Source organism: Equus quagga, chromosome 1 (assembly GCF_021613505.1).
Source record: "Equus quagga isolate Etosha38 chromosome 1, UCLA_HA_Equagga_1.0, whole genome shotgun sequence".
Classification (NCBI taxonomy): domain Eukaryota; kingdom Metazoa; phylum Chordata; class Mammalia; order Perissodactyla; family Equidae; genus Equus; species Equus quagga.
Genome location: NC_060267.1, coordinates 17,537,506 through 17,563,008, shown reverse-complemented (window position 1 = coordinate 17,563,008; position 25,503 = coordinate 17,537,506). Strand labels below are relative to the sequence as shown.

The following is a 25,503-nucleotide window of genomic DNA, read 5'->3' as shown; positions in this document are numbered from 1 at the left end:
TGGATAGTTCACTAGATGATTGTTTTTGGGTTTTGGGTTTTTTGCTGGGAAAGCTTCACCCCGAGCTAACACCTGTTGCCAATCTTCCTCTTTTTTTTGTTCCTCCCCAAAGCCCAGCACATAGTTCTATGTTCTGGGTGTAAGTCCTTCTAGTTCTTCTCTGTGAGCCGCTGCCACAGGATGGCTGACAGATGAGTGGTGTGTTTCCACGCCGGCAACTGAACCCAGGGTGCCAAAGTGGAGCATGCCGAACTTCAACGACTAGGCCGTCAGGGCTGGCTCAGAATGCTGTGTTTTTTAAGTCGTGCATTCTGTCGGAGTCGGCTGAGAGGTGTTTGTTTTAATGGCTGAGTCAGAGGCTAAAAGCTCTGACCACGGCATATAACAGTCTTTCTCACCAGCAGGGGCAAGACTGGAGGGCTTGTTGGAATCTCTTAGAGGACTTACCCAAACTGCCCTTTTCTGCCCCAGCCCCTTAGATTCTGATACTGATATGTACACACACACACACACACACATAGACCTTTGAGAATTTGTACAATGATAGAACTTAATGATAGGAATATCCTGTGCATCTCAGTGAAAAGTCAATGAAAATATTAAGAAACATTGCTCTGTGGTACAAAATTTTGGGACTTCTTGCTCCACCTCTGCGTGAAGTGGGCTTCTCTTCAAGCCATGGATCGGTTAGGGTCCTTGCATTTCAGCAAGAAGATGTCAGTCCAGCTTGCTCCCCACTCCACTTATAGTTAAAATTAGAGCCCTGTGAAATCCATACTCCAGATATTTGTTAGCGAGCATAAATTCAAATTTGCTCCTTGGTTAGGGAAATAACATATATGGAGGACGAAAGGACATGTAGTCCATTTATTCTTCTGTATATTCTAACATTTTACCTCAGATTAGCCCAGACCTCTAGAAAGCTTAGTAACCATACATCACTGTTCTCTCAGGCTCAGATAATTGTTTTTCCTGAAGTTTAGTTTGCTGCTGTACCGTGGACCAAAATGAGGAATGTTGTAAGAAATGGCCCTATGAGTTTAACCCTGCCTTTAGCCAACAGGATATTCATTTTCCTGTTGTAACCTCAGTGTTCAACAACAGACAATTGACTGAGTAAATTATGGCATATAAACATGACGAAATACAATGCAGCCTTTCAAAACAATGATATAGAAAAATATTTGATGACCCAGAAAATATTCATAATATATAAGCAGAAAAAGTAGGATATAAACTTCAATAAATATTGGATTACTTACTGAAGACCTTATTCTGGGTGCTTTCTATGTTATAGTTCATTTTAGGATTGAGGAAGATGAGGCACAGAGACATAAAATGACTTGCCTGAGGTCGCAGGGCTAGTAAGAGGGAAGACTAAGAAACTAGCTCTTTCATTTGAACCCAAACTGGCTTAAGAACCCACATTCTTAACCAATGCACTACACAGCTTCTGGAATATAGTACAATAAGATAGCTTTCTTTTTAATGTTGCATGTGAATTTATGTATAATATATACCCATTTTTTAAAAAATAAAATATACACTGAAATGTTAATAGTGGTTACATCTTATATTTATTTATATTGTCCAAATTTTCTATAATGAACTTGTACAATTTTATATTAATGAAATAAAAAAGTTATTTGTAAAAGAAACAGCTCGGTAAAACTTTATATTGTGAGAGGTTTTTTTTGAGTTATAAAGTTGCAATAATTAAGACATTGTGGTATTGGCATGATAAAGAACAATTTGGCGTTATCCAGTAAAGTTGAAGATAAGCATATGCAGTGACCCAGCAATGCCATTTCTAGGTCTAAGCCCAACCAAAACTCGTATATTTATGCACCAGGATACATGTACAAGAGTAAGTGTCCATCAGCAGTAGAATGGATGAATAAATTGTTGTATGTTCATACGATTAAATACAGCAACGAAAATGAACTACACCTGTGCCCTGCAGCAGCGCTGTCTCAAGATAATGTTGAGAGAAGGAAGCAAAACACAAAAATATGTACAGTACAGTTCCAGTTATATAAAATCAAATATTTCATGGGTGGTAAAAATATTTTAAATAAAAGAAATCAGCAGTTAACATTAAGACAGTAGGGACCTATGGAGGGAGAGAGAAGGCTGGCCCGGCGGGCCCCAGGGGGTGCTTCTGAGCTGCTGTCAGTGGTCTTTCTCGCGTCTTGCTGGGTCTTAACGCAGATGCTTGCTGTATAATTTTTCATTAAGCTGTTCCTTCATATTTTATGCACTTTCCCGTTGGTGTGTTATGTTTCACAAGGGAAGGGGTTCAAAAAGCCTAGCTCAGTGAGACTTGAATCGACAGTAAGGATAGTTATGAAGACCCACCGGAGAACTTATTCTCAGGATCAGGGAGAGTTGGCTGCCTTCTAATCTGCTAATCTTTATAGTTAGCTGATGGACTGTGATTCATTGTGACTGTTTTTGTTTCCATCTTTCTTCTTAGGAAACTCAGAGCTAAACTTGTGTTTCATGCACAACAAATGTAGGAGCCCACATACCCAGTGTATATTGTCCTGACCTCACTCCTGCCCTCATCGGCTTTTATTTCCTTTATTTTTCCTCCCCTCTTATTTCGTCATTTAAATAAAAAATTCGCTATGTATTTTTTTTTTTAAATATTGGCATCTGAGCTAACAACTGTTGCCAATCTTCTTTTTTTTTTCTTCTGCTTTTTTTCCCCAAATCTCCCCACTACATAGTTGTACATTTTAGTTGTGGGTCCTTCTAGTTGTGGTATGGGGGACGCCACCTCATGATGGCCTGATGAGTGGTGCCACGTCTGCGCCCAGGATCCAAACCAGTGAAACCCGGGGCCACCGAAGTGGAGCAGACGAACTTAACCACTCGGCCACGGGCCAGTCCCCAAAAAATTCTTACGTATTTTTAAAACTACCTTAAATGAGACAGGCTGTAAATACATGTTTGATTTAAGTTAATGTTGCTATTCACTGAGTACCTTCAGACATTGAAAGAGAAAAGGGATCCCGCACTTGTCTTTTGGTACTGGCAGAATTTTCACTGAATCTGATAACTTGCTAAAGATAATCTCCCAAGGCACAAGCCTTTCATATAGTGTGGAATTGTGTTAATCTGTTACTGTTTTATTTCCTTACTGAGCTTTGATCCGCTTCTGTTTCAAGGGCACTGCTGTGTGCACAGCCAGCTGCCTGCACCTGCATAAGCGAGCAGAGAGGATTGCGTCTGTTCTTGGTGATAAGGGACATCTAAATGCGGGAGACAACGTGGTGTTGCTCTATCCACCTGGTGAGTGTTGGGCTGGTAGACTAGGCTTGCGCTCCATTTCTAGACTACAGGCTGTAAGAGGACAGGAACTCACGGCCTCCTGGAGCCTGTGCGCGTGGGCCAAGGTGTAAACCCGGCCACCCCGCCCCCTGCCCAGCGTTGGGCAGCACGATGTTGTATTTACTCTTGCATTTCCACTGCCTAGCTTAGTGCCTGGCACTGTGGTAAATAGGAATGAATGAATGAGGACGTCTGACTTTTGGAAACCCTCAAAAGAAACGCTTTGTTTCTAGGAGTGTTCAGGAATGAGACCATTTCATCTAGTTTCCAAAGGCCTGTTGGGCATGAACTCTTTGACCTCACGTTCTTCATACCATGATTAATGTTTGGTATTCCTCAAATGCTGCTTTTTATCTTCCATGCTCTAATTTAAATCAACAACCCTCTCTTCACACTAAGAGGGACTCAGAATTATTTGATGGTAGTTTGATGTAAATATTCAAAATTTTAGGTAAAATATCTGAGTTGTCCCTTTCTTTATTCTTCTGCCAGCTAACCACTCATACATCCACCTTTTTTTGGTCTCTTATCTCCCTTGCTTCATTTTCCTCTGTGATTCTTACTATGCTATTTTATTTACACTGATACTAGGATTCCTCAGAAGGTTATCTGGTAAAAGAATCCTCCTACGGTGTTCCTGTGAGATGGCCTTCCATCCACCAGTCAGTGACGTGGTGATGGGGCAGAGCTCTGCCTGGAGCAGGCCACCCTCCCGGTCCTGACATTGCAGAGTCTTCTTCGTATTGAGTCACATTTTACCTCCCTAAAACTTGCACCCTCTGACGAAGCGACTTCTCAGAAGTCTAATTGCTCTTCACTTAGCAGCCTTCTAACTATTTACAGGAAACTCAGGGGTTCTCCATCTCTCCTTTCCCCATTCTTTTATTTCCCCAGTTCAGCATCTCTGATTTCTCCTCAGTAATATCAAATAATGATATCGAAATACCTTTTTCAAGAGCTTTCTTGACTTCTGACTTTCTTTCTGGTTACTTATTCTTGGCTTCTCTATCTTTTTTTAAGTTGTTTTATATGCTTCCTTCTTTACCTTCTATTCCTTCTTAACTTAAAAAACTTCTGCTAGGGTCTCTGCTAAATTATGGTCTAAATACCCATCTGGCAAGTGGTTTAATAAACTGGTTTGGAAGATCTGCCTTTTAGTTTCTCAGTGCTGCCAGGCAGCTAAGTGATTCTGTCTTGCAGGCATCGAGTTGATCGCTGCGTTCTACGGCTGCCTGTATGCAGGGTGCATACCTGTGACCGTGCGGCCTCCTCACGCCCAGAACCTAACTGCCACGCTGCCCACGGTCCGCATGATTGTGGATGTGAGTACCGAGTGGGTCTTGCCTTGTCCTCATCCCATAAAGTCCAGATTCAGACAACCCAGGATCCTTACTAGTGTTTCAGTTTTGTTGAGTCAGGAAGCCAAATCTGTCTCCTGAAAACGACCTCCTTTTCCTTAGTCTGATGAAAGTGACCAGCATTATTCAGTGAGGGAACATCGTTATTGGTGAGAGAATTGTGTGCATTTATCACAAACTTGAAAGAGGCGAACATTAAAATCTTGCTGTAGAGGTGGTAGAAGTTTCTACAGGATATGAGAATTGAAGAAAATAAGGTAAAACTGTATTGCATCATATCCTAATGTACTTTAAAGCAAAGAGTTACAAAATTGCAATTTATGTGACATTTGTTCCTCTAAGAACTGATGCTCTCTGTGAGCAACTGGAGCCTGCGCCTAATAAAACTGTGTTCGCCGCAGATGATTTTATCATCAAGTTCAATTCAGCAGGATGCTCCTGTCATATTCTGCAGGGTGAGCCAGAGCAGGAGGGAGGGAAGTTCCCTTCGCTGACAGTTTATGGGGGAAGTCCGGTGCCTTTGCATTTCCATGTGTAAGCAAGCAGGAAAGCCGAGCCTCTGTGAGAGCCCGGCGCCCCCCGCATTCAGGGTCTGCTCTAGAGAGCTTCACTGTTCGCCAGACTGTTGAAACGCTGACCCTTCAGAGATGGGCTGGCTCTTCTCATTCCCGGAGCACTAAAGATCCATGTTTTTATTTTATTATGACCTTCGTGAAATCAAAAGATTGTGGGATTTATACTGAGATTATAACCATGGAATATTTGAGTGTCAGTGTTGTAAACAATAACTTGCGTTGTGAACAACTCCGTCATTTTGAGACAGTCAAGTGTTACACATTTCCAGAGGACAAATGTGAGGGCAAACACCAACCTCCATTGTCCTACATGTGTTCTTTGAAACACTGATCGTGCCCTGCCTGGTGTGGTGTGCAAATTGCTTTTAGCAGCAGCCAGAGCCTATGGTGCGACATGGGGGCTAAGCCTTTCTGTGCTTATTTCTGTCCATTTGTTTTCTAGGTCAGCAAAGCAGTCTGCATTCTCACCACGCAGACCCTAATGAGGCTATTGAGATCCCGAGAGGCAGCGGCAGCTGTGGACGTGAAGACGTGGCCAACCATCATTGACACAGGTGAGGCAGATTCCTCCAGAGCTGTTGAGGGACAAGAGCATTCACTCTGAGATTTCCTAGGTTCTCACGCCAAAGGGGTTTACACAGCTCTTACGTCGCAGTACTTTCCGCCTGCTAAGACGGAGGCAAACTTAATGCTCAGTCAGCTTGTGTTACCCAAACATTGGAAACTGCCACAGCCAGACCCGAAGAAGCAGATCACGGTGTGCTAAGGACTCTTGAAACAGAAAGTGTCTTGCTGTTACTCTTGGCATCATCAAAGGGTACTTAGGTTTTTATGCTGGATGTGACCATGAGCATGTAGGGCCATATAAAATATTGAGAAGACCTGATCCTTGACTTCTAGATGTGATGTCCTCGAAACAGCGTTAGACTAGGAACCAGCAGACCTGGTTCTAGCTCGAGCTTCAGTACTTGCTTTCTGTATAACCTTGTCCGAGATCACCCCTTCCTACAATAGCCCCGACCCTTGCCTGCCTCTCACATTTATCGAGAATATCGAATGCAGCATACAGTCAGCCCTCTGGACCCGTGGGCTCTGCGTCCGCAGATACGGAAGGTCGACTAAGGGATTTGAGCATGTGTGGATTTTGGTCTCAGGGGTCCTGGAACCAGTCCCCTGGGGACACCAATTTAGAAGGTATGCACAGTAAAGAAGGGGTGAGCCCCGGGGCTCTCTGGAGAGTGGTAGTGTAGGGCAGAGGGTGCGCTTGGAGTCAGGCAGGTGGGGTTTGAATCCCGATACCCTGTTACTCTCTCAGTAGCCCTGCTCACTTGGGCAGAACTGTCTAACCAGTGGGGCTGTAATAACTACTTCATGGGGTCGTGAATGTTAAACAGCATAACGTAGAACACCTTGCACGTCATCATCGTCATCATAGCGCCTTTTATTGAGTCCTACGGCCTGCCAGGAGTCTCACATGTGTTACCTAATTTATCCTTATACCAACCCTCTTAGATGGGGGCTGTTTTTGTCCTCATTTTACAGATAAGAAAACTGAGGCACAGGGAGGTTAAGTCAGTAGCAGAACTGAAGTTCAGGCCCAGCCAGTTTGGCTCCATTCCAAGCGCGTTAGCCATTAGTTTCCTCCCTCCCTGTTTCAGTAAGTACCACATGGTGTCCACCTCAGGAGCGTTTATATGGTTTAAATGTAGGGATGACGTGGATTTGTGGTGGTTATTGTGTGCCAGATGCTGAACTAGATCTTTTTGCGTTTGTTACTGAGGGACATACGCACAGTCGTGTAGAATATGTCACGCAGATGGGCTGTGCTGGTGTTAGTGATGCAGATCTGCTGTGGTTATTGGACGTGGTCACATTTCGAGACCTGAAATGGGCTGTGATGCAGACAATAGGAAGGTTACTTTAGGCACATGAGTGAGCCTGCCCGACACAAAGGTGGGTTGAAAGTGACAGAGGAAGTCTTTAGTTTAAGCAGAGGTGGGTGCCCAGTGATAGATTTAAAAGCCAGAGGCAGAATTGTTTCTTGATCCAGAAAGCCAAAGCAGTCATTGAGGAGGCATGGTTGGGCCAGAGACATCCTTGACATTCTTGGTTTTGACACATTTATGAAGCAAATTTGGGGGGAAGGGAGAGGTATATAAATAAATGATCAAAGGAAATAATTCCTAATTCTAGATTATCATTCTTAAAAATCTGCCATGTTAACTTTGAGAAAAACAACGTTTAAAGCAGTCCATTTTAATATAACATGCACTAAAGTGTAATTAATGAACTTTAACTGGAAACCAGCATGATAACAGCTACTAAAACTTTTTGAGTGTTTAGTCAGTTGTTTTAAAAGTGCTTTATGTGCATTAACTTTCCACCAGTTCTATGAGGGAAGCTATTATTACCATTTAATTTTGTTGTTGTTGTTGAGGAAGATTAGCCCTAAGCTAACTGCTCCCAGTCCTCCTCTTTTTGCTGAGGAAGGCTGGTCCTGAGCTAACATCCATGCCCATCGTCCTCTGCTTTATATGTGGGACGCCTACCACAGCATGGCTTGCCAAGCGGTGCCATGTCTGCACCCGGGATCCGATCTGGCGAACCCCGGCTGCTGAAGCAGAACGTGCGCACTTAACCGCTGTGCCAGCAGGCAGGCCCCTATCATTACCATTTTAGAGATGAGGGAACCGACACGTAGACGTTAAATACCTCCAAGGTCACATCTCTGATCAATGGCAGAGCTGGGATTGGAACACCAGCAGTCAGCTTCCTTCGTATTTTCAACTACTGTGTTATAATACCCTCACTAACCTTCCAGTAACTATGTTTACCTGATGTAGATTCGCTTGCTTACACTGTCGAGTGTCCCACCTCTAGGAGTGACATGTGAGCTGCTTGGTTAAGCATGAGAAGCTTTAAGCTTTAGCAAATCCCAGGAGCTAAATTTGGCCACAGCAAAGCCACAGAAAACCAGTTGAAGAGCAATGGTTTTCATGTTCCAGCATGTCTGATTGACATCAGAGTTTTCTTTTCGTTGCAGATGATTTACCCAGGAAAAGGTTACCTCAGCTGTATAAACCGCCCACTCCTGAGATGTTGGCTTATCTTGATTTCAGTGTCTCCACAACTGGCATGCTTACAGGAGTGAAGGTAGAGTAGTCTGGGCATATTCGCTCCCTCGCTGGGTGCTGGTAAAATGCCAGGTCTGCAGAAAATAGAGATGACCATGCCCCCAGGGACTTCAGATGGAGAGGCCAAATGGTTGTACCAGTGACCAGTAGGCGGAGGATCAAGGGTCCCTGCTATATTTAAATAAAAGCACTGGCTCTTCCGGAGTAAGTTATCCCCGGGAATTTGTGTTATGCAGTGTTCTGAACCCAGCACTGAGGCTAACAGATAGTAAGAGTTACAGTGAAAGCCAGTGTGAAATCACAGATTCGTATTTCATGAAACTCAGAATGGACTAATGAACAGAAATATGTTACCTTAAGTTAGACTTAGATTAAGCTTTTTGAAGCAATGAAAAATGCACATGATATTGAGGAGTTGGGGGGGAACCAGAACTTCCCCAAACTATCGTTAGAGCTGTTTTTCTGTGGGCTGCCAGTTCCATCCTGTTCCCTGTTCCTCACTTTCCAGATGTCCCACTCTGCGGTCAATGCTCTTTGTAGAGCCATCAAGCTCCAGTGTGAGTTATATTCTTCTCGGCAGATAGCCATCTGCCTTGACCCTTACTGTGGACTTGGCTTTGCACTCTGGTGTCTCTGCAGGTAGGAATGGAAAGGCAAACAAACAGAATGCATGGGGACGTCTTTGGGGCCATAACCATCTCATCCTTCTCTTTGCTCCCTTAATTTGGTAAAGTTTCAATAAAATGCTGATGTTTCCAGAATTTGTACACCTAAAGTGTCTCTGATGTTCGTCTAGTTTTATTTGTATTCTCTTTTTTTCCTGTTAGTTTTATGCCTCATACAAAAGGTCAGTGATCTTATTGCCTGCTCTCTGCTCCATCCTGTAATCCTTATTTTAGAAGCAGAGCCAAGTAGAAGGATGACACTTGGGTGAAATATGTCATGCTTTGACAGCCAGAACACACCCCCCAGGCTTGGCAGGAAGGAATATAACAAGATGGGACGACAGCATGTGGCTAGAAAGTAGCACGTCTGTCCCAGCCAGATTGTTTCCAGCAGGTCCCCCAGTCCTTCCACAGTCTGCCCAGGGAACCTTATCTCAGACCTACATCTGAGACATCAGTGGACATCTCCATGGATGCTTCACAGATGCCTGCAACTCAACATCCTCTTTCTGTGTCCCCATCCTTGCTGGGAGGGGATCATCTACCCTGGGGCCCAAACTAGGAACTTGGGAGTTATCTTCGACTTCTATATCTTTATGTCTCACATCCAATTAAATGTCGTGTCCTCTGTCTCAGTTGTTCCTAAATCTGTCTATACATAAGAATCACCTAGGGGTCTTTAAAAAAAAACAAATTAATGGGCCTTCCCCACGGTTACTAACTTAGATCTCCAAAGGTGGAGACCACAATTCCACTATTTTTTAAATACAGGATGCTTAGGCTTCTGGTGATTCTGATCTGTACTCACGTTTAAGAAGTTGAGGATTCATGGCTATAGCTTACACGCACGATATGTGACCCTGCCATTCCTTGCTTTTTATTCTGGCTGCACTGTCGGGGTTCAAGCCCTGATCAGTTCTCACCTGGATTATTACAGCCTCTCCTGTCTCTCAGCCTTCAGTGTCTCATGTCTCTGATCCCTCCTCCTTGTTGCTAGTTTTGCCCCAACTTAAAGCTGCAATAACTGCCTGTTGGGTAGAGTCTTAACACCTTTCTACAATAGTTAAGCCCTTTCACAGTTTGGCTCAACCCTTCTGGCCTCATTTCCCACCACCCCTCATGCGTCCTTGCCCTAGTATTTCATACTGGGATAGTGTTTCTGACGACCTTAAACATGCCATGTACTTTTATACCTCCATGCCTTTGCACATGCTGTTCCTCTGCCTGGAATGCTCTCATCACCATCCCCACTTCTACCAGCCACTGTAAATTCCTGCTCATTCTTCAAGCCCCGGCTCAAGTGACACCTACTTGGTGAAACACCTCCGCCCTAGCTTCCCCAGTTTGAATGACTTGCTCTTTATTCTGTGATCCTAATGTCCTTTATGCCCATGTCATTTCCTGTGCATAGCAGTCTGCCTTGTTTTATAGTTACTGTGTTTGTGAGTTGCGTAGGAACAAGGCTGATTCTTAGACCTTTATATCTAATATGACCCTACACTGTCCTTTGTGCTCAGTAAATGTTTGAATTGATGGTGTTCTAAAACATTAGGTCATCCAGGATGAATTGACAATATCAGCTCCTGCCTTTCTTATTGCAGTGTCTATTCAGGTCACCAGTCCATCTTAATTCCTCCTATGGAGTTAGAAAACAACCTTTTCCTCTGGCTCTCCACTGTCAACCAGTACAAAATAAGGGATACTTTCTGCTCCTATTCGGTGATGGAGCTCTGCACCAAAGGGCTTGGAAACCAGGTGGAGGTGCTAAAGGTAAGAAGCTACAACAAGGAGCCAGTCCTGAGAGGTTTTACGGGAGGAGGCCAGGCCTGGTGGTATCCATGTAGGGTTGAGAGATATATTTGCCTGCTTTTTTTTTTAGCCCATCAGACAGGTGTTTTGTAAACCTCAGGAAGTTTCTCTCTTCCACTTTCTAATTTGTTGCACTCGTTGAGTCTTTCATCTGAGTCTTACTTTGTGGAGGAGAAGGTGGAGCTGTTTGGGAGGCTTGAATGAAAATGACTTTGTGTGAAGACGAAAAGGAACTGTGACCTCCAATAGCATTTTTCCAGTGGAATTTGCAACCTTAGAAATGTTAGAGATTGAGGCCTGCCCCAGAGATTAGGGCAGCTCGTTCATGTGTGTTTTCAGTGATCATGTGTCTGACTGACATTGGAGAAACTCAGAAAACACTGAATTTTCAGTAATAGAGAAATATGACCTTAAGAAGGAAAATATGAGACGAGATTCAATCTCCAGGGAGCTAGATTTCTTTTTCTCTCAGTCCCATCTCTCCATTTTGAAATGGGGGAAATCTAAGGTACAGAAATGGGGAGGGATAAAAGTGGATTGCTGAAGAAGTTAAGATTTTCAGATGAAAGAGGAAAGAAATAGAGAATGAGCACATTTACCAGTGGGTAGTAATTTTAGTGGAATGCCTTGGTGTTTTCCCTCTGAAAACTTTTGTCGTTTCTCTGGATGTCTGAGGTGAGAATACACAGTTCCTTGGGTTTTCCTGACTGAAGACAGAGCAATGGCCCTACCTCTTCAGGTCTTTTGTGACCCCACTAACTTCAGCTCCTGTGCCTGGTGTCTTACAGACCAGGGGAATCAACCTCTCCTGCATCCGGACGTGTGTGGTGGTGGCTGAGGAGCGGCCCCGCATTGCCCTCCAGCTGTCCTTCTCCAAGCTCTTTAAAGACATCGGTCTGTCCCCTCGGGCGGTCAGCACCACTTTTGGATCAAGAGTCAATGTAGCGATATGTTTACAGGTGACTGTCATGAAATCTCGCGTGGTGACAAATGGAGGAGGAATGTGTGGTGCTCCAGAGCAGAGGCTGCGAAGCCTGGCTGCTTGGTGTGAGCCGTGGTTCCACTTACTGCCTGTGGGACTGTGGGCTTTTTATTTGGACTTGCTGGGCCTCATTTTGCTCATCTGTAAGGTGAAGATAATAGTATCATCCTTCACAGGGTCATTCTGTAGAATCACTGAGTTACTAGGTGCCACGTGCTGGGAGCGATGCCCAACAGTTGACACCAATGTAAATGTTTACTCTTAGTAGTCGTTTTATGGTCCATGACGATGAATCAAGAAGATTCCTGAGTCCTATTAGAATTTTATTTATATAACTTAGCTTCTGTTTTTCTGACTCCTCCATATTTTATAAGTTTTTTTGCAAAGGAAGCACAAATAAGCCTGTATTCTTTTTCTCCAGCCAGATGGCAACTTTGCTATGTTATTCTTGGTGGGTAAATAACAAAAAAGGAACTGAAATAACAGAAAACTGAGTCTGATCTTATGTAGCTTGGAGGCTAATAAGGTAAATACAGGCATGGCCAAGAGTGGGAGTGAAAGGTGGCACACATGGGGGATGCTCTCAGGGCCTCTGTGACTGGTCAAGGGACTTTGAATTAGCATCATGATGCTTTACCCTTGGAGCCCCCTCCTGGGCCCCTTGCTGTCAGCTTAGGCCAGTGCTGGCTTTGAAACTCCCGTGGATGCTGGCCTGTCTCATCCCCTCTTTGAGTCCTGGGATGAGGACCCTCCTCAGCCTGGGAGCCTTTCGGTGCTGCTCTAGTCCTTGTGAGCAGCCTCTGGCCCACCCTCCCCAGGAAGGAAAGGGAAGAAAATAAAGCCAGGCCACGAGTCTCTTTCAGGCGTTGACTGCAACCCCGCCTCATCTGGTTGAAGAGAGGGCAAGCTTTCTGAATAGAGTTTGGGTTTTTCATGTGTATGGCTCAGTTATCTATTTCTTGATTTGAAAATGTAAAATATGGAAATATAATCCATTTAAATTTTAAATAAACAATGCATTGATTTATTTTTCTTTAGGGAACCTCAGGGCCTGATCCAACTACTGTGTATGTAGATCTGAAATCACTAAGACATGACAGGTACAGTGGATTTATTATGCTCGTTCTCTGTTAGAGTTCCGAAGCCTAAGACCTCTGAGCCTCGAGAAGGCCAGCCTCTCCCTCATCTCCCAGGGCGGGTGGGAAGAGGGAAGGGTTTGTTTTCATCGTTAATACCTGATAAGATTTACATTTGTAAGAAGAAAGCTTTAACTCTCACAGTTGCTGCACTGTTCTTTAATATTAAAATGTAATACTTAGTTCCTGCCTGTGTAAAGGTACTTTGTGACATCTGATATAAATTAAACTAAAATGGATAGACTCTTTCCTGTGGGAGTTTAAAAATAAAAGCTGGGACAGACAAGATAAATGAGGCCGCGGAGGGTTTCTGAAACGGCGCTTTGTCTGAACCCCAGGAGAACAGCCTTCCTCCTCCTCAGCTTCCAAGGTGAACACCTGGCCCGAGGGCTCCAGGACCTCTTCCTGGTCCCACTGCCTTGGGCTGTGTTGCTGCTGTGCCCCAGGGCTGGCCCTGCCCGCACAAGTAGAGCATCTCCAGTGCAAGGCTTCTCAGCCTGGGGGGATTTTGCCCTCCAGAGGACATCTGACAAGTCTAGAGAGATTTTTGGTTGTCACCACAAGGGGATTGCTACTGACATCTAGTGGGTACAGGCCTGGGATGTTGCTAAACGTCCTACAAGGCACAGGACAGCCCCTCACAAAAAATTGTAACAAAACATTATCTGACCCAAAATGTCAGTAATGCCGAGTTTGAGAATCTCTGCTGTAGCGTGAGGAGGAGGGACAAATCAGAGGTCCTGGGAAGGCAGTGCGTAGCTGTGGCAGACATGGTGCAATAGTTTTTAAAAGGCTTCTGTATAGTAAATATTGTTCTCCTGCAGGGTTCGACTGGTGGAACGGGGTGCCCCCCAGAGTTTGCTCCTCTCAGAATCTGGAAAGGTAATTTGTTCTGTTAACCATTGGGAAGGTGGTCTTTGGGGAGAAGCGGTTCATTTTAAAGAAAACTGAAGCAATATAATGTATTAGCACCCAGGGCAAGACTTAATTGAAATCTGGAGATAATTCAACAGTTTCAACTTAGCCAGTATTTTCAAATTCATATAGGTACATAGACAAGAAGAATACTAGATTTGAACTTTCTTAATTTCCATAAATTTTTTTAAAAATCCAGCTGATGTGTTAGTCTTATTTGACAAAGCAGCAAATTCAACGTTTGTTATATTCAAGGGGGAGAGATGAACGACACTTAAAAAGAGCCAATTCTATCTGTATAAATGATACAAGGAGAAAAATAGGGTGTCAGATAGGGGGATGTGGTTTAAGATCAGGGAAGACATACACGTATTTAAAGCTGAAACAGAAAATGCAGAAGAGAGTAAGATACTCGAGAGTAATTGTCTATGGGGATAAGATTTCTTAGATTAGGATGAGGCTTGAAAGTGTTGAAGGAGAGATTTAGTTATTGTCTTAGTCCGTTCAGGCCCTGTAACAGAATACTGTAGGCTGGGTGCTTATAAACAACAGAAACATCTCTCACAGTTCTGGAGGCTGGGAAGTCCCAGATCAAGGTGCCAGGAGATTCTGGTGAGGGATTTCTGGTTCACAGATGGCTTATCGCTGTGTCCTGTCATGGCCGAAGGGCAAGGAAAATCTCCGGGCCTCTTTCATGAGGGCATTAACCCCATTCATGAGGCTCCGCCCTCATCACCTAGCCACCTTCCAAAGGCCTCACCTCCTAATAGTGTCACACTGGGGATTAGGTTTCAACAACTGAATTTGGGGGGGACACAACGTTCAGTCTGTAGCAGTTTTGAACAATTTACTAAGGGTGATAGAACGTCAGCTAAGCTATCAAGGTTCTCATCGTTTTGAAGAGATGATGATGATGCCTCAGCATCCCTTCCAGTCATTCTGAAAAGCACAGGAGAAAACTGGGAAGGACAGGAGGGATCCTGCCTAACATGGCCAGTAGCAGATCAGCCCCCTGGGGAGCTAACTCCAGTTTCACTCTTCGAAGTGGAATTCAGTTGATCTTCTTATCATCTTGTCAGAGCTTATCTGCCTCAGCTAGCGGCTGGGCCCCTCGGGAGGTTTGCTGCAGTGCGTGGCCCAGACAGTGGGAAGGGTCTTTTCTCTTCCTTCGTTCAGGTTTCATATGCATGAGCCCAGGTAATCATTATGAGGCTTCTCAAGTAACTGCATGCTCTAGAAACCCAAGATAAAATGGGAGGTTTAAGGGACAGAATACAGGTAACCAGAGACCCTGAGCCATTTTCTCAGCCAGCACCTGTTTCTTGCTTTTCCCTCTTGCTCTTCCCTCCCATCCACATCGCAGGCATGTGATGGCCTTCCGTTCTCCTGAGAGCTGCCTCCATCCTCTTACTCTTCAAGCCCCTCTCACTCCTGCACTGGCCCTAGACTGGAGCCAGGTCTCAGGCCATCCCTCCCTGCTGCCCGTTCTGCCTTAAGCGGCTTTACTGCCGTCACTGCAGTGAGTGAGACAGATCATGTAGAAAGGCCGTTACGTGGTTAAGTTATTCTACAGGTTCTTACTGTCATGGTTCTGGTCTGCACTTTCTCATCCCTTTGAGGAGGTGCTAGCCTGGTTGGTTCCCTGGTGTATTTTTGAGGATGAATCTTAGACTTCTGGTCTTCACTGAGGACCGTCCAGAGGGTGCCACTCCTTAGCTCCTGCCCTGCGTGCACTCGCCCACCTCACGGGGGAGGGGGAACAGGTCAGTGCATTTCCTAGAGGTCGTTAGATTCATTGAACCCAGTCTTTGTGCTTTCCCTTTGATTCTTAGATCCTGCCTGGAGTGAAAGTGGTTATTGTTAATCCCGAGACCAAAGGACCCGTGGGAGACTCTCACCTTGGAGAGGTAGGTACCGTTTTCACCTTTGCTCTGAAGAGTCAGCAGTGGAAGACTGTGGGGCTCACACTCACGACGTCAGTGAAACCGTGGCTTTGGCTCTTCCCTCATGGTGAATTTTCATCCTCCAAAAGAGTTTTAGTCTGTCTCCGTAAGGCTCGAGACTGAAATGGGCAGAAGGGGCAGATGAGACCAGGCTCACGAGGCGATTTAGGCATCCAAACTAGAACTAGTCCGATGGCCCACTGACGCTCCCTGAGCTGGAAAGGAACAAGGGCCAGTCCCACCTGTTGCGCCTGTTGAGGGCTGGCACTGAAAGAGCCACAAATCAAAGAGTTTTTAAATTCATGCAAATTTTATATTCTATTCCAAAATGTATCCATTTTTGTATTAGTATAAATATATTTTGAGAGACTTAGCTTTTCTTCCCCCAGATCTTTAAGAGACACTGATGTTTCATCCTGTAGCTTGTGGGGAGGCGTGTTGTAGGTGCAGGGGCCAGCTGATCTGGGCTCTGCTGGGTACCAGCTTCTCGATATTGGGCAAGTTACTTAACCTCTCCAGGCCTCGGTTTCCTCATCCATAATAATAATTGCAGCTACCTCGCCCTCCCAGTAGAACTGTATGACAGTTGACGGTATTGGTACCTGTATCTGTAATGTACATAGAACAGTGCCTGTCACATGAGATCTCAATAAACACTAGTATGATTACCATTGTTTCAAATACCCTGTAGTGTTTTCCTGGGGGCTTTATACCTTAGTTTCAGAAGCACAGAAGTAACCCCCTGATGCATTTGTGGAACTCGGAAACAGGCTGAAAAATGAGCCAGGGAGGCCATGTGGCGTGGTGGCTAGGAGCATGGCCTCTGCATCCACACAGGCTTGGGTATGAATCTCCTAGTTTCTGTATCTTAGGTGAGCTACTTAACTCCTTGGTGTTTTTTGTTTTTTGTTTTTTTGGTGAGGAAGTCTGGCCCTGAGCTAACGTCTGTTGCCAGTCTTCCTCTTTTTGCTTGAGGAAGATTGTCGCTGAGCTCACATCTGTGCCAGTCTTCCTCTATTTCCTATGTGGGATGCTGCCATGGCATGGCTTGATGAGTGGTGTGTAGGTCTGCTCCGGGGATCCAAACCCACGAAGCCTGGGCTGCTGAAGCAGAGTGCCTGAACTGAACCACTATGCCACTGGGCCGGCCCCAACTCCTTGTTTTTCATCTATAAAAAGGGAATAACAATAGTACAAACTATATTGTCATGTCATATATGTCAGGATTGATGGAGATAAGGTATATAAAGTACTTACCTCACTGTTCAGCAGACAGTAAACACTTGATAAATGTCAGCTGCCTTTACTGTTCAGTTGTGTTGTTAATATAAAAATGAGATTCAAAAACCATAATAATCAGTCCCAAGAGAATTGAATTGATACAGTCGTATGTTCCTGGTAAAATGTGGCCACTGCCCTTTTCTTGTAGATTTGGGTGAACAGTCCCCATACGGCCAGTGGCTATTACACCATCTACGATAGTGAGACTCTTCAAGCTGATCATTTCAACACTCGCCTCAGCTTTGGGGATGCTGCTCAGACGCTCTGGGCTCGGACAGGATACCTTGGTTTCGTCCGCCGGACTGAGCTCACAGCAGCCACTGGAGGTATTTTCCCCACCAGCTCTTCCCCCTTCGGTGGGGCAGGCACGTCCCACTTTGCGTTTCAGCCAGTAGGGCTCTCTGGCCTTCCTCAGCCTGCCCTTGGGTTGTGGAGTGTGTGTATTTAATTATTCCCTTGGACGACTCTTGAACCCAGACGTGAATTTATATTCATCCAGAGTAAGATTTTGCCCCAGGAAGAGAACCTAGGAAGTAAGCACCCAGGGCACCACGTCAGCATCCCTGACCTGTGGGTTAGCTGGCCGGGCAGTCATGGAGATGGCCTGATGATGAGTCAATGCCCCTGGCAGAACACAGACCCTCAGCCCCGGTGGGGCTGACGCCAGCCCCTGGACAAGCTCCTGTGACTGCTGTTTCATCCTTTGGCTCCTTTCCTCCCTGTGCACCATTCTGGGAGCAGGAGGAACAGCCCGAATCCCTGAGGGGGGAGTCAGTACAGAGGAGCAGTCTGGCTGAAGCGCTCCGTCCTTTCGGTGTCTCATGTCGGATCGAGACTGCTTCTTGGCAAGGCTCTGGTCATCCTCTGTCTATTTGACTGTCATGGCTTCACTGCTATCCGCTTTCAACCCTTCCTCTTGATGGCATGAATAGCCATTTAAAAATACCCAACACTAACTGTATCATGCACTTGAAGAATGGCTACGAATAACTCACTGGACTTCAAAGGCGTGAATGGGGCCAGGTCATTTCTCCTTAGCTCCTTGCATCTGTTCCGCACTATCCAGCATCCATAGTTTCTCCAGATTTCATGGGGAGGCAGGATAACATACTGGAGAAGGAGGAGGCGTCCCTCACCAGGTGTCCTGGTTTTGAAGCTTACCTCTGCCAATTGCTGTGTGACCTTGAGCAATCACTGAACCTCTCAGTTTTCTACCTGGAAAATGGGAGTGATGATGTTTCCTGCCTCGTGGCAACAATGTGAGATTAAATGACATGATGCATTTAGGTGCCTGGAATAGTGCCTGGCCCATAGAAAGCACTCACTCATTGTTAACTACTGTGTTTCTCTTGTCATTTTGTTATTACAATCTTTATGAACTCTTCTTGTATGATGGGACTCTGCTGGACCTCCTCATCCTTCTCTCTCCCACAGCTTCTACCACTTTATTTTGCTAAATTTTTCAGAAATTTACCTTTTCCTGAAAACAGTGCATTCAGTAGATCTAGCAAAATCATCTCTGTTCTTCATAATGCAGTATCTATATAGACATAAACCATGTCGCCTTGTATATACAGTGTGTGCATAAAATCTTTCCAAAAAAAGAACGAAATTTCTGCTGTGTCCTAGCCGGATTACAAGCCTGTGAATAACCAGGACTCATCTCCCCATATTCTATAATCCTACTCCTTGTATCTGGATCCCTTGAAGATGTCTAGAAACAGTGACACATGTTCATTTCTTCTCCGTCTCAAATCCTCCCTGCCCTCCCCTCCCCCAGCCTTCATCTGGCTAATTCCTGTTTATCCTTAAACACTCAGCCTGGCTTCAGCTTTCCCAGGAGCCCTCCCTGAACTCGGAGCTGAGCTGGGGGTGTCCTCCACTCTCCTCACACCTTGTGCACCCCTATCACCGGGCTCACTGAGTTAGGACGGAACGCCTGTTTGTGTGTGTGTTCCCCCCACTAGACAGTAAGTATCTTCAGAGCAGGAATCATGCTTTGTCATCTTTGTCTCCTAACACTTGGCACAATTCCTGGCACAGAACAGTAATAATAATAATAGCTAATGTTTTAGCATCTACAGTGTACCAGGCATCACATTAACTCCCTTATGTGGGTTATCTCATTCAATCCTCACAGCAGCCATTTGTTATTATCCTGGAAGCAGGACTCAGAAACTTAAGTGGTTTGCCCGGTTACAGAGCTGGTGAGTGGTGGAGCCAGGCGACGAGGCAGGCAGCCTGAATCCTGGGCTCTCAGCCACCACTGTACTGCACTCAGTGTATCTGAGGAACCAGCTTTCTCTCTTCCCTTCTGTCAGAGCGTCACGATGCGTTGTATGTGGTGGGAGCCCTGGATGAAACGCTGGAACTGAGAGGACTGCGATACCACCCGATCGATATCGAGACCTCAGTGTCTCGGATCCACAGGAGCATAGCTGAATGGTAAGTGCCCCCTCACAGAACATGCTTCCCACCTCAGCTGTAGTGTCAGTTAAAACCGATCCAAGTAGTCAGCCGTCGGTACCAAATACCTCCTACACACAGAGAATGCCAAGGGGAGTAAGAAAGTAAACGAACTCGTTCTTGCTTCGTGTGCCGTCTGCTGTGGCAGACGAGCCGTGGAGACACTGAGACCGGTGCTGAGGAACCACTGTGGAGCTGAGTCCTCACTCGTGATAGACTCTCACCCTTGGAAGGGAAGTACTGATCACCTGTATCTAGAAGTCGGTTTCGTGTGGTGGAAAGAACCATGACTTTAAGTCAGAACACCCAGCTTACAGGCCTACGTTGGCCGCTTCCCTCATCTGTAAAATGCTTCCTCTGCCACTTCCTGATTATTGGGAGGATCAAATGACAATGTGCTTGTCAACTGTTAGATGGTAAGCAGATGAAAAGGATCATTATCATCTCATCCGATTTCCCTCTCAGTGCAGGAATTCCCCTTACCTTATCCCTGACAAAGGATCATCCAACCTCACATTGACTTAAAATTCCTTAAAATTAAAACTCTGTTTTTCCTGTTGGCTTTCCTTCTGGATTCTTGACAATGCAGAATCCATCCAGTTTCTTTCCTACATATTTAAGTCAATGTGTCCTTCCTCATGCTAAACAGCCACAGTTCTCTTAATGGTTGCTCATGTTTTCCAGATGCTTCTTTGTCTAAAAATGTTCTTGCTTTGGTCAGAGTCTCTCCTCAGACCTGAACACCGCCCAGGGGTATGAGAATAATGCAGAATGCCATGGCTACCCTCTAATTTCAGACATTCGACTGGTGATGCAACCAAATATTGTGTACATTTTTCTTTAATGATCGGACTCTGTTTGTTAAAGCAGTTTAACACTGCATATCAGGTCATACCTTCTAACCCAGCACTCACTTTGTACCTTGTGGCACTTGTATGGCACAACAGCAGAGACACTTGTGTGGGGCACTAAGCTCAAATGAGGCCAGGCCAACTCCCTTCCTGATGGGTGTAAGAATATTATCTTAGTCAAAGCTCTTATGTTGCAAAGAACAGAAACTCTCTTCAACAAAAAGTAAAAAAGAGTTAATGGAAAGAATACCTGGTTATCACAGAAGTTCCTAAAAGTATCTAACTGTGGATCTCAAGAAAGGTAGAGGGGCCAGCTCAGTGGCCTAGTGGTTAAGTTTGTGCACTCCACTTCGGCAGCCTGGGGGTCTGCAGGTTAGGATCTGGGGTGTAGACCTACACACCACTCATCAAGCCACGCTGTGGCAGTGTCCTACATAGAAAAAATAGAGGAAAATTGTCACAGATGTTAGCTCACTGACAGTCTTCCTCAAGCAAAAAGAAGAAGATTGGCAACAGATGTTAGCTCAGGGCCAATCTTCCTCACCAAAAAAAAAAAGTAAAAACAAGGCCATCAGGAACCACTATCGTCTCACTCTCTAGAGCCACGTGGGCATCCACTTGATCTTTTCTCTCCTCCCTGAAGAGCCATTCTTTGTGCTTCCCTGGACACCTGGCTAGCCCAGAACTTTTCAAGTCCACACGTCCTCAGTTCAAGTGACCAGCTAATAACTTTCAATCACACTTCCAAATTCTCAAGAGATTTTGGCTGGTTCAGCTGTAATCAGAGGGGAGTGGTTCTATGTCACAGATGTGACTGCTAGCCTTCTGGTTGAATCCAGCAAAGAAGGCAGTTCTCAGGGAATTGGGGTTCAGTCTTGGGCAGACACTGTAAAAGATGACTGGTAAATGTAATGACATGTAACTGAATGTCTTTCAAATTTCAGTGCCGTGTTCACCTGGACCAACTTGCTTGTGGTGGTTGTGGAGCTGTGTGGCTCTGAACAGGAAGCCCTGGATCTGGTTCCTTTAGTCACAAATGTGGTCCTGGAAGAGCATTACCTCATCGTTGGCGTCGTAGTTGTGGTGGACCCGGGCGTCATCCCCATCAACTCTAGAGGAGAGAAGCAAAGGATGCACCTCCGTGACAGCTTCCTAGCTGACCAGTTAGACCCCATCTACGTGGCTTATAACATGTAACCAGCCTTGTGGGGATCACAGGGGCCACCCTGAGAAACCGCAAGGACCAAAGACCCGTGATGAGGAGCAAGCTTTCAAATGATGGGAAATAAGCTGAGATGGCTACATTATATATTTCATCTCATCCTGTGGGATTCTACAATCACACGACACACAGGAAAGGGGAATTCTGTGGTGGCAAATGAAAAAAATGTTAACCGTCTGTTAGTCATGAGCTTTGACATAGCGTGAGCAGCACGTTACTAAAGCAATTACATGCATGTTACATTTTTTTCATCTGTTTATATACTTGTATTTTTATCTAATGCTGTTTTAGAATTTTGTAAGGGAGTTTAATGAATTCACATAAAGGGGGTGGTCTGAGTTACACAGTTCCCCGCTCTGTACTGTATTTTGCCATTTTACCATAGCTAGACATTCTGCGGGTTTTGTTAACATGGAACTACTCAGCTTACTTTCAGTCGACCCATAAGCAAGTCAGATAACCCACTGAATATGAAAATTACTTTATATATATAATTCTTGACTGTAAAACATTTTGACCAGTGTTTTAAACATGTAAATAAGAATACACATAATTCAGCTAAAAATTTGAATTGGCTTGTATAGTTATAACCACCAAAGTAGAAACAGTTCTACTTTGAGAGAATTTCAATATTCTCTTAATGCAGTATAACTGAATAGGTAACTAAAAAGTGCAAATTGTTTGCAGGTTTCGCTGCACATTTTCTGTCTCTGTTGGCTGGTGTATTTTATAAACTAAAGCTGCCTATGTTTGTTTTTAAAGCTTGCATTCCCGGAATCAGCTTAAGCTTTTAAGAATTCAGCGTGTTTCTACAAGCTGAAAAATCTCAGTTTAAAAATCAAAGTGTTATGAAAAAGCTAAGATTCATTAGATCCCACCCTATTCTAAAGAACCACAATAACTCACTCTGGCCCCCAGTGTTGAAACTGTCTTTCAAATTTAGAGTGACTACGTAAGAATTTAGAATTTCCTCTTTTTCCAGGTCCACTGTAAACTCTGTCTACAGTTTATACATATAAGCTTCTCTTTTCTGAAAACTGAAGAGTGTCCTCTGTTCTTCCAATTGATGAGGGCAGGGATTTTAAGAAAAAGAATGACAGGCTGGGAAGGCAGTGGGATCAACAGTCACATGAAAGCATAAGGCCACATAACTACACATCTCAAAACTGACCAGATTGGGTTGCCAAAATAGCCACGCTTATGCTGAAATAGGGGAAGTATGATGTATGCAAGAAACTCTTTTGAAATAACTGTGGTGCCCAGGCCAAGTGGACTGAGCCTGGGACTGAGTTTGGCCTCCGGCTTGGTTTCCTTTCTTTGGTCTGATACTTCATGTATTTGAATATAGTTGAATTTTATTATTTTTTTCTTACAGAAATATTTTTAAAAATTAAAAAAAAACTCAAAGTGAACAGAGTTAACTTGTTAAATCAGAATGGTTCTCTTTGACCCACTCTGGTCTATTGTGTAAATATTTATTTAGGCTATTTTAATAATACATATTATTTACCCCACTGTAACATCATGTAAACTAAAATATGTTTTTAAACAATTTCTAAGACTTGTAATTACCCTGAAAATAAGGTTTATAATGCAAAGACCAGACCCTTTGCCATGGCAGCCCTCTCGGGGGCTGCCCTTACACTGTCTGTGACCCAAAGCCACTTTATCCCTTTTACATAATCCTCTTTTCCCCCCAACTCATTCTCCACAGAGGGCGGACCTCAAGACATTTTCCAGTTCCAGATCTCTTTTCAACATTTTGGATGAAATTAATTTACACGTGATGGGAGAGGTTCTAGGAAGTGCAGAAAAAGCACACTGCCGGGGGGCAAGAAATCCCAGTGACTAGCACCGGTTTGGTTTGCAGAGAAAACAGCCTGCTTATTTGAAAAGTAATTTTCTTAAAACACTTGTTAATGATTCACTAAACAAAGCAAGGGATCCTGAGGATTAAATAGTTCTATCTCCATAATCCACAAGTTCTAAAAAAAATATATAGGCAGTTTGTCCTATGAGTTGCTTTGATAATTCTTACTGCCCAAGTTAGAATGTCTGCTAGAAATAGAATGTGAGCCACATCTGTCATTTTAAATTTCTAGTAACCACATTTTAAAAAGTAAAAAGAAACAGGTGAAATTGACTTTAATATATTTAACCCAATATATCAAAAATACTATCATTTTGATATGGAATTAATATAAGAAACTATTAATGAGATATTTCACTTGTTTTTTTCATATTAAGTCTTTGAAATCCAGTGTGTATTAAGCACATCTCAATTCAGACTACCCATGTTTCGGGTTTTCAGTAGCCACATGTGGCTACTGGCTACAATATTGGACAGTGCCGATCTATGCTCATTCCTTCAGATAAGATGCTCCGTTAATCTCAGAGCGCGGCAGCTGCCAGTTACTTAGGGGCTGATCACCTAGCTTCCTAGTTCCTCAGGCTTCTGATTTATCTTTAGTTTTTGCTTTCTGCCTTGTGGCTGTTTATTGATCTTTTGCATATCCCCCAAAGCCAGAATATGCTAGTGGAGGAAAGAAAGCTGAGATGCACCTTTGGGGAACTTCATCAGTAACACTGGTAAAGTACCCCCTGGAAGAGGAAGAGAGTCCAGTCATTACCTTAGAGGTGTTTGCGGGTCATCTGCAGATTTAACACCTCATCTGTTGCAGACTTGGATAAGAAAACTTTCTCTTGATGACACAACTCTCTTGCTCTTTCCATGTTAGGTAGAACCTTTGTGGTAGAACTGACTCTTAAGGCAGTCACAGAAGGCCATTATTGATAAAATCAGCCTTGCCAATCCTCTGGAACACATTCTGTTTGGGTTTTTATGCCTGTGAAAGAGAAAACGAAATTAACAGCAAGTCTCCATTTGAGTTAAGAGAAATCTATTCATCTGAAAGTCTTTGAACCTCTTTCTGCCTCTCAGCAGAAGTAACTGAAGTAGATCAGGAAGGGGCTGCCTCAGGAAAATTCCTAGGCCCTAGGGATTCTATTCTTAGAGCTGCACAAATGCCATCTCCTGCATCAGTGAGACCCAGGCAGTGACCAGCATGCTAATGGGCATCAGTGAATCCGCAGTCTTTATTTACTTCCTGCCTCAAAGGGCCCTGGTCCCATGAGTACCAAGTCCTTTCCTCCTGAAGTTGTGCTGCCTCAGGCTGTTTAGGGACCATTGCCTGTCTATTGGTCGTGAGTGTGTCTCCTTAACTTTAGTCCTTGGGCAATGCTTGCTTATTGCTTCTGTTGAATCAACAAAGGGCCTGAGGCCTTAGGTTTTTTGTTAAGGTCTCTGCCCCAAGCATGGTGCTCAATATCTTGGCCAAATGAATTACTTTCCTTGAATTTCCAGGAATCTTTTAGACTAAAGCAATGAGGAGTTATCACCTCACCCTCAAACTCCAACATGATCTATGCCTTAGTGTTGTTTTTGTTGTCTGCTTTGATGTAAAAGCAAGCGTGTTTGGAGCCAGAAGCTGCAGTACTCCAAATACACAACAGGCCTTTCTTTCTCATTCATACAACATTTCTGGTTTAGGTATATGTAGATGGGCCATGTTATTTGTCCAGAGGAAGAGAGTGTAAAGATATAAGATTAATTTTTTAGTTTTAAATGCTGTTTGTTTACTTTCTGTCAAGATATTTACCAGTGTCAAATTCAAACGATAGTACTGTGTAATTATGTATAAAGGTTTTTTTTTATTTATTTGAAATTAGACTAGATATACATTTTTAAATTTAACATCTGGCTGGACAGTGTTCTATTAACTCATTGAATGTGTTTCCTTTGTCTTGTGTTAATAAATATTGATGCCTGA

At 44.1% G+C, this 25,503-nt stretch overlaps 1 protein-coding gene and 1 long non-coding RNA gene across 7 annotated transcripts in view; one reads left to right on the top strand and one right to left on the bottom strand.

Moving 5' to 3' along the window:
- The window catches only part of DIP2B (disco interacting protein 2 homolog B), a 209,928-nt gene extending 184,425 nt beyond the window's left edge, over positions 1–25,503 (top strand). For all 6 annotated transcript variants that reach the window (XM_046663507.1, XM_046663499.1, XM_046663474.1 and 3 more), the window contains 13 exons: positions 3,174–3,297; positions 4,537–4,658; positions 5,712–5,823; positions 8,313–8,422; positions 8,912–9,042; positions 10,670–10,838; positions 11,666–11,836; positions 12,898–12,959; positions 13,820–13,877; positions 15,743–15,817; positions 17,283–17,460; positions 19,456–19,579; positions 21,396–25,503. In XM_046663507.1, coding sequence (XP_046519463.1) covers positions 3,174–3,297; positions 4,537–4,658; positions 5,712–5,823; positions 8,313–8,422; positions 8,912–9,042; positions 10,670–10,838; positions 11,666–11,836; positions 12,898–12,959; positions 13,820–13,877; positions 15,743–15,817; positions 17,283–17,460; positions 19,456–19,579; positions 21,396–21,648 — 1,689 coding nt within the window. In that variant the 3' untranslated portion in view covers positions 21,649–25,503. The remainder of the gene's footprint in view (positions 1–3,173; positions 3,298–4,536; positions 4,659–5,711; positions 5,824–8,312; positions 8,423–8,911; positions 9,043–10,669; positions 10,839–11,665; positions 11,837–12,897; positions 12,960–13,819; positions 13,878–15,742; positions 15,818–17,282; positions 17,461–19,455; positions 19,580–21,395) is intronic.
- Positions 13,889–24,436, bottom strand: LOC124240476 (uncharacterized). Its single transcript, XR_006888877.1, has 3 exons — positions 24,304–24,436; positions 15,809–15,972; positions 13,889–15,143 (listed from the first exon to the last, which is right to left on the bottom strand). It is a non-coding gene; the product is annotated as an uncharacterized LOC124240476 (long non-coding RNA).